Source organism: Pistacia vera, unplaced genomic scaffold (genome assembly GCF_008641045.1).
Source record: "Pistacia vera cultivar Batoury unplaced genomic scaffold, PisVer_v2 Contig56, whole genome shotgun sequence".
NCBI lineage: Eukaryota > Viridiplantae > Streptophyta > Magnoliopsida > Sapindales > Anacardiaceae > Pistacia > Pistacia vera.
The window spans coordinates 48,322-61,516 of NW_022196401.1; the positions used below are offsets into that span (position 1 = coordinate 48,322).

The 13,195-nt window shown below is 37.4% G+C and overlaps 1 protein-coding gene across 1 annotated transcript; it reads left to right on the top strand.

The window, feature by feature from the left end:
* Positions 1-10,291: 10,291 nt before the first annotated feature.
* On the top strand, positions 10,292-11,941 carry LOC116108247 (pathogenesis-related protein 1-like). Its single transcript, XM_031394507.1, has 2 exons — positions 10,292-10,507; positions 11,726-11,941. The coding sequence occupies exons 1-2, from the start codon at positions 10,292-10,294 to the stop codon at positions 11,939-11,941; spliced, it is 432 nt and encodes a 143-aa protein (XP_031250367.1).
* The last annotated feature ends 1,254 nt before the right edge of the window (positions 11,942-13,195 follow it).

The window sequence follows — 13,195 nt, forward strand, 5'->3', positions numbered from 1 at the left end:
TGCACTTCCCTCAAACCGAATGAGCACTTTTCAAGCTTCACCCGTAGCTCATTAGCTTTTAATATGTCAAAAACCAGCCTCAAATGCTCCATATGTAAGTCCCAACTTCTACTATAAATGAGAATATCATCAAAAAAAACCAAAACAAATTTTCGAAGGAATTTTTTGAATACCTCATTCATGAGTGCTTGAAAAGTAGAAGGAGCATTGGTAAGCCTGAATGGCATTACCAAAAATTCATAGTGACCTTCATGAATTCGAAAGGCTGTCTTTTCAATGTCTTCTAAATTCATCCTCACTTGATGGTAGCCAGATCGCAAATCTAATCTGGTGAAGAATTGAGCACCCTCCAATTCATCCAGAAGCTCATCAATTACTGGAATAGGAAACTTATCCTTGATGGTAATTTTATTTAGAGCTCTATAATCAATACACATTCTCCAGGATCCGTCATGCTTCTTGACTAAAAGCACTGGCGATGAATATGGGCTAGTGCTTGGGCGAATGATTCCAGAATCCAACATCTCCGTAACCTGCCTTTCAATTTCAGTCTTTTGAAAGTGTGGATAGCGATATGGCCGTGTCACTACTGGTCCATTTCCAGATTGGAGGGGAATTTTGTGATCATGATCTCGTCGCGGTGGTAGGCCCTCTGGTTTATCAAACACTTCATTATAGTCTTCCAAGAGTTGTTGCACCGAGCAAGCTAAGGAAGTGTAGGTATGTGATTTCTTTGTGTTCCCTATTAATTACATAATAACCCCTCGCTGCTGCTTCGTTATTTTGGTGATAGGAGCGGCTTCACTGACCATATTGTGGAGGTTAGATATTCCACGAAAAGTCACCATTTGAGCATCCTTTTGGAATGTCATTCGCAAGGTCTCAAAATCCCATTGAATTGGTCCAAGAGTCCTCAGCCATTGAGTTCCTAACACAACATCATAACCCTCAAGAGGTAAGATAAAAAAATCAACGAAGAAGGGTATTTTTTGTAACTTGAGTTGAACATTCGAGCATTTTCCCGGACTAGAAAGCTTTTCACCCGATGCTACCATAACCTCTAGTCGACTGTTTGAGGTGGGATGAAGATTTATTCGCTGAGCTATTTGTGAGCTAATAAAATTATGAGTGCTTCCTGAATCAATGAGTGCAACCACCGATTGGCCCATCAACCCGCCCCAAATCCTCATCGTTTTAGGGCTTTCACTTCCAGCCATAGCATGCAAAGAGATCTCAAGAGATTGTTCGGCCTCTTTTCCTTCAATCTCCATTTCAACGTCCCCATCTTTATCTTCCCAACTGGCCTCAATCAAAAAAAGCTTTTTACAATTGTGTCCCGGTGCGTACCTCTTATTGCAATGAAAATAAAGCCCTTTCTTCCGTCGCTCTGATAACTCGTCAGTTGTCATCTTTTTAATTGTTGGAGTGGTAATTGAACTGCGATCCTGGTACCCAATGTTTTGCCGTGGAGGATTTGCAGATCTCACTGCCGGAATATTGGTTCGTCTTTGAGCTTGGTTCCGAGCGTCAAAAAGTTTCGCCAAGCCAATTGCCATTACTAGAGTTGTAGGACGATTAGCTTGAACATCAGTGCGAATGCTGTCCCTTAAACCTATTATGAAACATGTGACTTTGCGATCTTGAGTTAGAGCTCCTGCTTTGGCCAACCACCTCTCAAACTTACATTGGTATTCGATCACTGATCCCGGCTGACGAAGTTGAGTAAGCTCTCCAAAAGGATCTTCGAACTGGTTTGGACCAAATCTAGCAAAAAGTCCACTCCGAAGGTCTTGCCACGTAACATAGAGTGATTCTTATTCTAACGTTTGGAACCAAAGTAAGGCCTCACTCTCAAAATAGAAGGAAGCCAAGTTGACTTTATTAGATTCATTAATTTCATGGAGCGCAAAGTATTTTTCCGCCTTGCAAACCCAAGCAGTTGGATCATCTCTACCGTCGTATCGAGGAAAGTCGATCTTCAACATTTTTGGAACAAAACTATTGAAGGAAGATGACCCCTTTTGACCCGACTGTAACGGCCCACTTGAGGTACGTTGTTAAGATTTGCTGTATTACTTAAATATTTATTGATTCAGATTCAATTGACTTTGTATGTTGTTATTTTTGGTTGAGTGTTTGCCTTGAAATTTGTTAAGATTTGAGGAATCTTGGTATTACAGTCTTCGTCGGGGCGAAGAATAGTCTTCGTCGTGGCGACGTCAACTCTGTGTTACGATGTCGGTTCTGTAATTTTTTGCCGAGGCGACAGAACTTTCTTCGCCGCGGCGACGGGACGGCAGAAAAGTTTATTGAGGTTTCTAGAGAATTCTCCATAGGGGTAAAATGACTATTCTACCCCTAATTAGCAGGAAAAGTGGGGAGTAAAATGTAAAAAAAATTAGTAGAGAATGTGTTGGAGTTGGGGGTGTGTTTGTAATGAATCAAAGGACAAAGATGAAATTTTCAAGGAAGAGCAAGGGCAAAATGGGAAAGAGTGGTTACAATATGAGCTAAACAAGGGATTAAGTGTAGTAAACCCTCATTTCACCCATTTCCACCGCGATTCTCACTCTCTATTTTCTTCCCATCCTTCATTCAATCTTCCAAGATTTCTAAGTAATTTTAGGGAGCTTTTGGGTAATTAGAGAGAGTTACGGGGATAGATGAGTAGAGGATTTACTTACTAAGCATTGTTTTTGTGCTCACCTCGTTGTTTTCTATGTTTTTGCAGGATCTAGGTGAGGACACAGTCGGATGGACATCGGCACGCGAGGAGAAATGGCTACACTGTCCACATAGTTTTGATAGTTTTTGTACATGATACTAACTTTTTGTAAAGAACGTATATGTTTAATGAAAGAAAAATTTTGGGCCCAACTATTTATGTTATCCTCCATGTGTTTTCATTATGGATATTTTATGAGTATATGAGTAGAAAGCAGCTATTACATTTTTGGTATCAGAGCTGAGATTTTGGGATTTGACAGTGTACCATTCTCGTCGCTACGATGTCCGAGAGCCGATTGTGTAAGTTAATTCTTTCCTTACATTAAGTGTTTGTTGAATTGATTGAGTGTGGTTGTTTTGTAGATGCGGCGTAGTAACAGAAAGAAGGGTAAGAGTGTGATGAACGAGGGAGAATCCTCTAACCCACCAGAACCAACTCCCCCTACCCTTGATGAGACGAGGATTCAAACCATTGTACAGTAGGTATTAGCGGAGAGTCAGGGGAGAGTTGTTCAGGAGAAAATCGAGACCCCCAATAGAGTACCGCCCACAAGACAAGAGCAAGAAGGGTCGATACCTCAGACAATACAGTCTCGGGTTGATCCGATTCAAGGGCTTGCAAAACAGCACCAGCCGCCAGCGTTTAGGGGTACTAGGGAGCCGCTAGAGCCAGATGAGTGGTTTAAGTCTGTAGAGCAGACGACGACACTGTTTCCCATGAATGATAGAGAGAGGATCAGAGATGCCAGTTTCTTATTTAAGGAAGATGCCCGAATTCGGTGGAAATTAATGGAAGAGACTCATGGTATGGCCTCGATGACTTGGGAAGAATTCAGAAGATTGTTTGAGGCTGAGTACCGAATAGAAGATCGAATACATGAGAAGGTCCAAGAGTTTATTCATCTAAAGCAAGGGACTAGTACTATGAAAGAATATTCAGTCAGATTCAACTCCCTTGCTCGCTTTGCACCCGGAATAGTGTATACACCGGAGTTAAGGAGAGATAAGTTTGTACAAGGGTTGAGATTGGATATTGCTCGAGATGTAATGACAGAGCCGAGCCCCCTCATACCTACAGTGAAGCTCTATCACAGGCTTTAAGGGCAGAGATCTACGTAAACAAATACATTGCAGAAGGTTTGGCTTTACCGGTACTAGCGAGCCATCCATCACCCCATAGAGGGAGAGAGTAGATGCCACAAGGAACAGAGAAGTAAGGGCCAAGAAGAAGTTCCAACCAAGGAAGAATAGAAGAGATTGGCAGAACAAACGGCCCAGGACAGAAGGGTTTCCCCCTTGCGCTAAATGCGGGAGGAACCATTCAGGAGAGTGTTTGAGGGACAGAAATGTATGTTACAGGTGCCGACAGCCAGGGCATCTGATGAGGGATTGTAAAGCTCCTCTTCTACTAGCAGCTTAGACTTCTAGAGGTATAAATGCCAGAGTATTTACAGTGGCATAGGGTGAAGCTGAGGCCAGTCCATCAGCCGTAACTAGTCAGTTGTTATTCCATGTTGTTTCTTTATATGCTTTAATAGATTTTGGAGCTACCCATTCTTTTATATCTCATGGAATGATAGAGAGATTAAATTTGAAACCTACTAGAGTTAGTCAACCCATTAAGATAGAGTTACCTGATGGGGTGAGTGTGTTGGCTCAGGAGATGTTAGTAGGAGAGTCCGTAGTGATCCAGGGTCGAGAGTTAGCAGTTGACTTGATAGTTTTTTATATGCCTGACTTTGATGTGATATTGGGCATGGATTTCCTAAGGAGGTATGGAGTAGAGATTGATTGTCAGAAGAAGAAAGCGAGATTTAATCTCGATAGTGGAGATAAGTTTAGTTTTGGAGAGGGCCATCAGTTGGGTATGTTGATTAGTAGTGTAAAGGCTAGAAAGATGTTGAGAAAGGGGTGTTCTGGATACATTGCTCATGTAGTTCAGAGTGGTGATGTTCCACAGTCAGAAATTCAGAGGGTACCGATAGTTCGAGAATTTTTAGATGTGTTTCCGGAAGACTTACCAGGTTTGCCACTAGAAAGAGAGGTTGAGTTTAGTATTGAACTAGCACCACCCCAGCAGAGCTTCAGGAATTAAAGAAGCAACTCCAAGATCTTTTAGATAAAGATTTTATCCGACCAAGTCATTCTCCTTAGAGAGCCCCAATTCTGTTTGTAAAGAAAAAGGACGGGTCACTACGGATGTGCATTGATTATAGAGAGTTGAATAAGGTGACAGTGAAGAATAAGTACCCGTTACCTCGGATAGATGATTTGTTTGACCAATTGGAGGGAGCAGCAGTATTCTCCAAAATTGATTCGAGGTCAGGGTACCACCAAATAGGAGTGGCCGAGCATGATATAGCTAAGACTGCTTTCCGTACAAGGTATGGGCATTATGAGTTTGTAGTGATGCCATTTGGCTTGACTAATGCTCTAGCAGTTTTTGTGGATTTGATGGATCGGTATTTCAAGAACTTTGAGTGTGAGCTTCATTAAGAGAAAAGAGAGAAAAAGAGAATAGAGTAGGTTGTGCGATGGGGAACCAGTGAGTAATGGGTAGAGTATTCCCGTATGTACGTCGCAAAGAGAGAGAGCGACTTGAGTATGAGAGAGAAAATGGTGTAGCCCATGAGAGTACATGCGGATGAGGGCTATACCCGAGAGTACCTGAGAGAGAGTTTATACACTCACATGGCAGAGGGTTCCGAATCCATGCATAAGCAAGTTCAATCGGCTAGAACGAGTAGAAGTCACGAAGAGCGGGAGCGAGTCCCGGCCGTGCCTCTGGTAAGATGAGGCCGTGACTTACAAAAGAGAGTTAGTGAGAAAGAGTTACGAGAAAGAGAAAATAGAGAGAAGTATAAGAGAGAGAGTAAATGAGAATTGTAAGGAAAGAATTAGAGAGAGTTACGGGGATAGATGAGTAGATGATTTACTTACTGAGCATTGTTTTTGTGCTCATCCCGTTGTTTCCAATGTTTTTGCAGGATCTAGGTGAGGACACAATCGGATGGACATCGGCACGCGAGGAGAAATGGCTACACTATCCACATAGTTTTGATAGTTTTTGTACATGATACTAACTTTTTGTAAAGAACATATATGTTTAATGAAAGAAAAATTTTGGGCCCAACTATTTATGTTATCTTCCATGTGTTTTCATTATGGATATTTTATGAGTATATGAGTAGAAAGCAGCTATTAAACTGACCCGGTGCCGCTCTGTCCACCACTCTTGTTGGTCGAGTGATCTCCCATTCCATTCTTACTCGACATCTATTGATTTAGCGTCTCCAAGCTCTTAGTGACGTAACGCACAAGGTCCTCATGGCTGGCAGCTAGCTTCTCCATGCGGTTCTCTAGTCTCTTCTCTGAGCAGTTTGGTGACTCCATGCCTGGCTCTGATACCAAAAACTGATAAGAACAAATCCAAGAGTTTAAAAAAAAGAAAGAAAAGAAACAGTAAACTTGTTGGCTTGTATGAGGAACCAACGCCTCCCAAATAACTTTAAATGAGTTTGATAATAAATGATCTCCCTTTATTGAATACTTTTGAATAATTTATATAACTCAAATGATAACAAACTTTAGAAAAATAAGGAAACAAACAACAAAATAGCAGGACTTGCAGTTGCCATGTTTACTTCCTAACAGCCAAGTAAATAAAATAACAAATTAACCAAAAGTTGAGGAAACAAATATCCAAGCACCGAAAAGATAGCCACGACTTAAATGGTTGTAACAACTTGGTTCCAAAATTGGAAGAATAATTAATTCCAATGAAATCAAAATCAATGTTTTTAGTATGTCCCATGATTAGCAAATGCGATAGTACTGAAAATGGATTTGGTTTCGATAATTGGAGGTATATATGTACAAATGAAATATACAAATTCAAGATTGATGTAAATATATCACATGGAACTATCATCAAACTCTACTGTATTTTGATGATAGTTCAATGTGACATATCAGTGTCTTAGAAGCTGTTAGTTACACTTTTTGAAAAATGTTATTTTGAAAAAGTGTTTTAAGTTGAGTTGAGTTGAATCAAATTAAATTGGATTTGAATATGAAAATGTATCTGGTAAAACATCTGAAAATTATATCAGAGTTAGATAAAATGTTGAATAGTTGTTTGGTATATTTTTTTTTAAAAAGGTTTTCAAGACAGAATAGTTGTTTGGTATTTTTTCTAAAAATATTTAGATTATTTTTTTAACCTCTTACATTTGTTAATTTAGCTAAACACCTCCACAATAAAAGTTTAAAAATTAACTAAAACACCTCAGTCACCCAAGAGGACAGTCGGCTGTTAGCCACCACCATTGGACGACAGTTGGCAGTCACCGGAACGGTACATGACCGGCTGGATCTGGCTGATCATGCGTCGATATAGCCATTTCGGCTAGATCTACAACTAGATAGCTATGGCCATCGTTAATGATCAGATCTCAGCCAAATTTTTTCGGCCAGATCGGCGCACGACCAGCAAGATCCTACTAGTCATGCACTGTTCTGACCATGTTGATCGACGATGGTTGTTGATAGGTGGTGGTGGTCTTGGGTGGATTAATTTTTAGATTGGAAGGAGAGAAAAAATGAGAAGGAGAGACAAAAAAATGTTTTTAGTTGAATAGAGTTAGATAATCTGAAAACAAGTCCCACCCTCTTTTCATTTTTAGACAAAAAAATGTTATTTGAGTTGGATTAATTTTCAGTTTGGATTGGTCCAATAAGTAAACAAACATATCATATTTTTTAATCCAAATAGGATAACAAAATAATGATCCAGAATAGTGTAACGAACAGGGGCTTAGTTCTTTAAGAATCCCTCACTAAGAACTCCAACAAAGCATGGTTATCAAAAGTCCTTGCTCATGAATGTGTATCAGAATTTCACTCCCTTGCCTTGAACTTTTTCCAAAGATCTCATATGGTGACAACTATGTGCTCAAATTTTGAGTCCAAAGAGCAGAGAATTTCTCTATTGTGCGAATAGCACTCAACGTTTCTCCATTTCTCTTAAGCTGGTTAGAGACCACTTGAACTCTTTAAAAATAACTAGAGATAGCCTTTGATTATTTCATATGGAGAGATTCAAACTCTCATCTTAAAGTTTGGCAGTAGTTGCATTTGAGATATTTTCAAACCCATCATCATCAAGGGCTTGATAGGTTGTAAAGATAGTTTTCTTGTCTCTCTTCCTTGAATCCTTTAAAGTATCCTTTTGTGCTTAGGATAGGGCAACCTCATCTTGTCTTCTGGTTCCTTGTAACCTTTCTCCACATTCTTTGATGTGCCTTGCGACTTGGGCAGTGCCTTCATCTTGATGATCCACTTATCACAAATGCTTTGGCTAAGCTCTAGAACTTGGAAATGAACCATCCCACTTGCCATCTTCAAGATTTTTATAGCCCTGATACGACTATGTTGGAAAAGAAGCAAGTGATTGAAGAGAGAATTACAATTGCTTCCCAAATTTGGCTTGTACAAAATAGCAAGAGGTCACCTCTTTAATAGTGCTCAAGGGAGATTTCCACACACCAACTTCCAACCTCTTGTTTAACCCTAATAAATGAGATATTTTTACAAGACTAATTCTAGATATAAGGCCTAACTTTTTGGGCTAATACATGGGTTTATTACTTGGGCTAGTATTTAGTTATAGCAATATATGGGTCTTAGTAGAAAGAACCCAAAAGACTTGGGCCTAAATTCAACAGTAGGTATGATCCCCCAGACAACTACGATGGGGAGAATTCGGAGAAACCTCACTAGCTAGCCAATTACACTAAGCTAGACTTTAATTTCAATTATGTATGTATTAGCAATATTAATCTAAAGGTAGCTAATAACAGGGTTCATTCAGAGGAACCAATAAGTCTCTTATATGCAGACAATTAAGAATGAATGAATTAGTATGTTTTTACTAGCTTTTGTTTTATTAAAAATAATTAAGTGTTTTGTTTACAAAATGGAGATATATATAGATTGAATATATGGTAGCAATAATTATAATCGATACAATCCAAAAAATAATGCTAATATACGCATTCCTTTGTTAATTATTGAAGAGGTATATAACATGAAAGATAGCGAAGTCCTTTGTAATTTAATCGGAAAAACTTGTGTCCAGAAGCTTTCAATACATGCAGAAGATTTTTGTTTTTCATTAAATGCCGAGAATACACTGAAGTCTAAACCATATAAGAAAGTAAAAGGCCAAATAGACTGGAAAATGAGGTCGTGTCCAGTTGCATTTCACACCAAATACTGTTTCCGATGATCAATTTTTGTGATTTTTGGTTATTTCACTCACCAAAAACCACCTCCGTTGTCACATTTCAACTCATCAGCCCTTCCTCTTCAAAACCCCTAACATCCCAACCATCAATTGTTTGCCATACACAGTGAAAGTTGAAAACCCACTCGGTGAAGGCCACAGGTCTCGGTTGAGCCGACTAGGCTGGGCCAGGATTTAAAACACAGATTTTAACACAACAGTATATTGATAGTAAACGGAATGAGAAATCCAAAAATATATTTAAAATTGAGGAAAAAAATTATTTCTAAAATTTTAGTAATATGTGTACTTAGAATATTAGGTATAATAGTGCTATTCTGGGTGCCTACGTATATTGTTTAATTTATATATTTCACTTCTTGTCGATTAATTTTATCAATGTGGTCCGTGTTAAATCTGGTAATTCTCATGAAGGTGACATTACATATATAATTGTAATTTCTTGCCTTAATTTCCGTCAGATTATCAAATTTTTTAGCTCCTCAAGCTAGTTGATCAAATAATTTCCACACCATATTCCTATAAATACCCACCAATTCGTCTCTGAGTCCATTTTTTTAATAATAGCGAAAGAAATTGTATGAAATATCTGAAAGTAACCTACCATTCAGGGAACTATAATGCATGCCCCAAAAGTAAGTGTATTGACTTGACCTTGCTAATTAGGTGTCCTTGAAAAATAGTTTTATCTAATGATATTTCAGTTTTTTAAATATTATAAAATAGATATAAGAAAGTATCATTCTATAATGCTATTATATTGTTGGAAGAAGAAGAGGTTTTTAACACAAGACTAACTAGGACCAATAAGAAGGGAAAGCTATTTAACCCTATTATTTCGAATGAATTCAAAACTTTTAATCTCTTAGATAATTAACCATTCTATAGGTTAAAACATAAAATTAGATAATATTCTTTTGTTAAATTTAATCTATGAGTTGAAGACAGATCAAGATTTCTAAATATGCCACCCTAATAAAAGAGACAGCAATCTCAGATTTCCAAAGTTGCTCAGGTTGACAATAGAAACAAATTAATAAAAGTCTATGGCACAGGCATAGATAAAGTATATATGTTTTCTAAAGACTTGGACTTTTGCGGGCTAAACATTGCAGTTTCTTAAACAGTGTCAGCTTCTGGAACATGGCCAGCAACTGTTCGAGTGGGGTGATTTCCTCGAAATTATTAATTAGAAAAACTTGATTTTCAATTGCGTTATACAGGTAATAGTGTGATGACTTTGTAAGCAAACCCAAAATGCTATCTTCTAAGCTTTCAGTAACTCTTCTGTGTGTCATGGGGTTAGCCCTAGCCCCAGTCCTTCCATCCCATGCACAAAACTCGCAACAGGACTACGTCAATGCTCACAACACAGCTCAAGCACAGGTTAATGTTGGACCGATGACTTGGGACAACACGGTGGCTGCCTATGCTCAAAACTATGCAAATCAACGTATCGGAGATTGCAGACTTGTACACTTCAGAGCAATGATGGATCCATGATTTTTGTTGAGGGGGGGCTTCTGCGGCTCTGCTAGTATTTGCCAAACAACTAGTGAAAACTTCAAAATATTACTAAACCTTAAGCAAAGAAAATAATACAATATCAAGAACTTGAGAGAAAAGAATGTAATAATACAATATTTTCCTACTTGAATAAATCTATGAGAAGCAAAATTTTGAGTAAATATGTTGAGTAAACCTTGAGCAAAACTTTCTTAATTTTTTTTTTTTTAAAATTTTTGGCTTTCAAAGATTATAATATAAATTTTCATGACTTTGATCAGACCTAACCTAAGCTAAAGTCAACTAAAACTTAAATCAAGCCAACGTTGCGTTGACTTTTAATATGAATTAATAAAAAAATGGGAATTTTCTTAGTATAGACATAGATAGTAACTCAAATTCATTTAATAATTTTAAGCAGCTGAACGGTGACGTTTGAAATGTAGGGAAGTGGTGAGTGAAGGGTGAAGAATAACATCTTTTAAAATATAGTTAAGGTTTTAATTTGGGAAAGCATGTTCATTCTTAGACATAAAAATAAAATAAATTGATAAGACCCATGTCTTTTCCCCTAAAATTAGAATAAAAAACCTCCCAAAAAAACATGCATGAGTCAACCCTAAAATAAACTAAATTGAAATGAGCAATACACGTACCTAAAATTCATAAAACAGAAAACGGAGCTAATTGTGACACTTTGAGTAGTGAAAACTTTAATAATTTTAGTCTTCAAAAGTTTTAAAAGCGAATAGCATGAGAAAGAGAAAGAGAGAATGAGAGAGTAAAGAATTTTGGGATAAAATCATAAAAAACAGGTAGATCCATGAAGAAAAAGAGTGGAGAGAGTTTTAAAATTTTAATATAATGTGAGCTTGAAAGAAGTGAAAATTTTAATAATTTTAGTCTTCAAAAGTTTTAAAAGCGAATAGCATGAGAAAGAGAAAGAGAGAATGAGAGAGTAAAGAATTTTGGGATAAAATCATAAAAAACAGGTAGATCCATGAAGAAAAAGAGTGGAGAGAGTTTTAAAATTTTAATATAATGTGAGCTTGAAATATATATATATATATATAATTCTCATTTTTTTAAAATCTTAGGGTGGGCCTGGTATATATATTAATAACAATTTTTTGTGGATCTATATATTATTATTATTATTATTTTTAAATCTGAGGGTAGGCCTAGGTTCACCCTCAAAGGGGCTGGATCCGCCTCTACTCCAGAGGTTTTTATGGCGAGAACCTTGCATGGAGCAATGGTGACCTTTCAGGCACCGTTGCTGTGACATTGTGGGTTGATGAGAAGGCCAACTATAACTATGATGCTAATACTGGCGCTCCCGACAAGTATGATAAGAACCCAGACAAAATCAACCCAAAACTTGAGCAACACACAACATAATCTGAATTCCTCTATATTGAATATCTACAGTATTGAATACAACCCAGAAACATTGATAGTAAAGCAGAATTAAGAACAAAGAAAATAATATAAACTGTAAGTTTTGAGGAGGTTACCAAGTGATTAAAACTTATGTGGAATGGGTTGCTTGTTCATTTTAGTGCAAATGAGTTGTGAGAGACATAAACAAAACATACATCAAAGCAAGTAAAGAACACACTCATTTTTACATGGTTTGGCATCATGCCTACATCCATGGGACCAGGTCTAGAGGAAGCAAATTCACTATGAAACTTATGAGTTCAAATACAGAGCAAGATAACCAAAGTTACAAAACACTCATTGTTTTCTACATGACAACTCTATCTTCTTTGGTTGAACTTCAAATCCTCATAGCAAGCTTCACGTGCACAACATCACCATGTTGAAATTGAACTCCTCTCAAATTTCAACAATGAAGACCAATCTTTGGGACAGCAACTTACACACAAGCACTCATCAACATGGAATCAGGTTCCAAAGTCATCACACAAGAACAAGGACAGAAGGTATTTGAAGCCTACCAAAGCATTGTAAGAAACCTTAACCAAAGTGAAGACCTCAAAGAATATGTAGAGAGGAAAACAGTGGTGCTCAGATTTCTTAAAGAAGACGCTAGAAAAAATATGAATATATAGAGTTCAATGCGTCAAGGGTTGGGGGACAAAAAAGTTAAATATCAACTTTTGTGTTTTTCTTTTTGTAAAAGAAACTTTGGACCTCAAACAAAAGCAAAATACCTTTTGTTACACAATGAATAAAAGGTGGACAGGTAGAAAAGTACCATAACAGAATATCATCAAGGAGTATAATTTTCCAAAAACAAAATGGGTGCATATTGTGCTTATGAGAAAAAAATCTACTAGATGCATTGTGACAACACAGACTTTGAAGTGCCAACACTGATGAAGGTGGTCACATTTAGAGAGAGTGGCCACATTGACAGATAAAGTTAAACATTTTGCAAGACTCAAAACAGGATCATAAGGTGACAAAAACACGTACAATCTCCCCCTTCGTCACTTATGATCAAAGCACAATTTTTAAACAAATAAAACCTATCTTTTATGAAGAGATAAGGTCAAGAAGACAAGTAAATGAGAAAAAAAATCACAACAACTCCCCCTCAACCATAAAACTCCCCCTAAAAAAAATAAAAAATAATAATAATAATAATAACATTAGTCAAGAAGAGGTTACCAAGAGTTTTCCAAA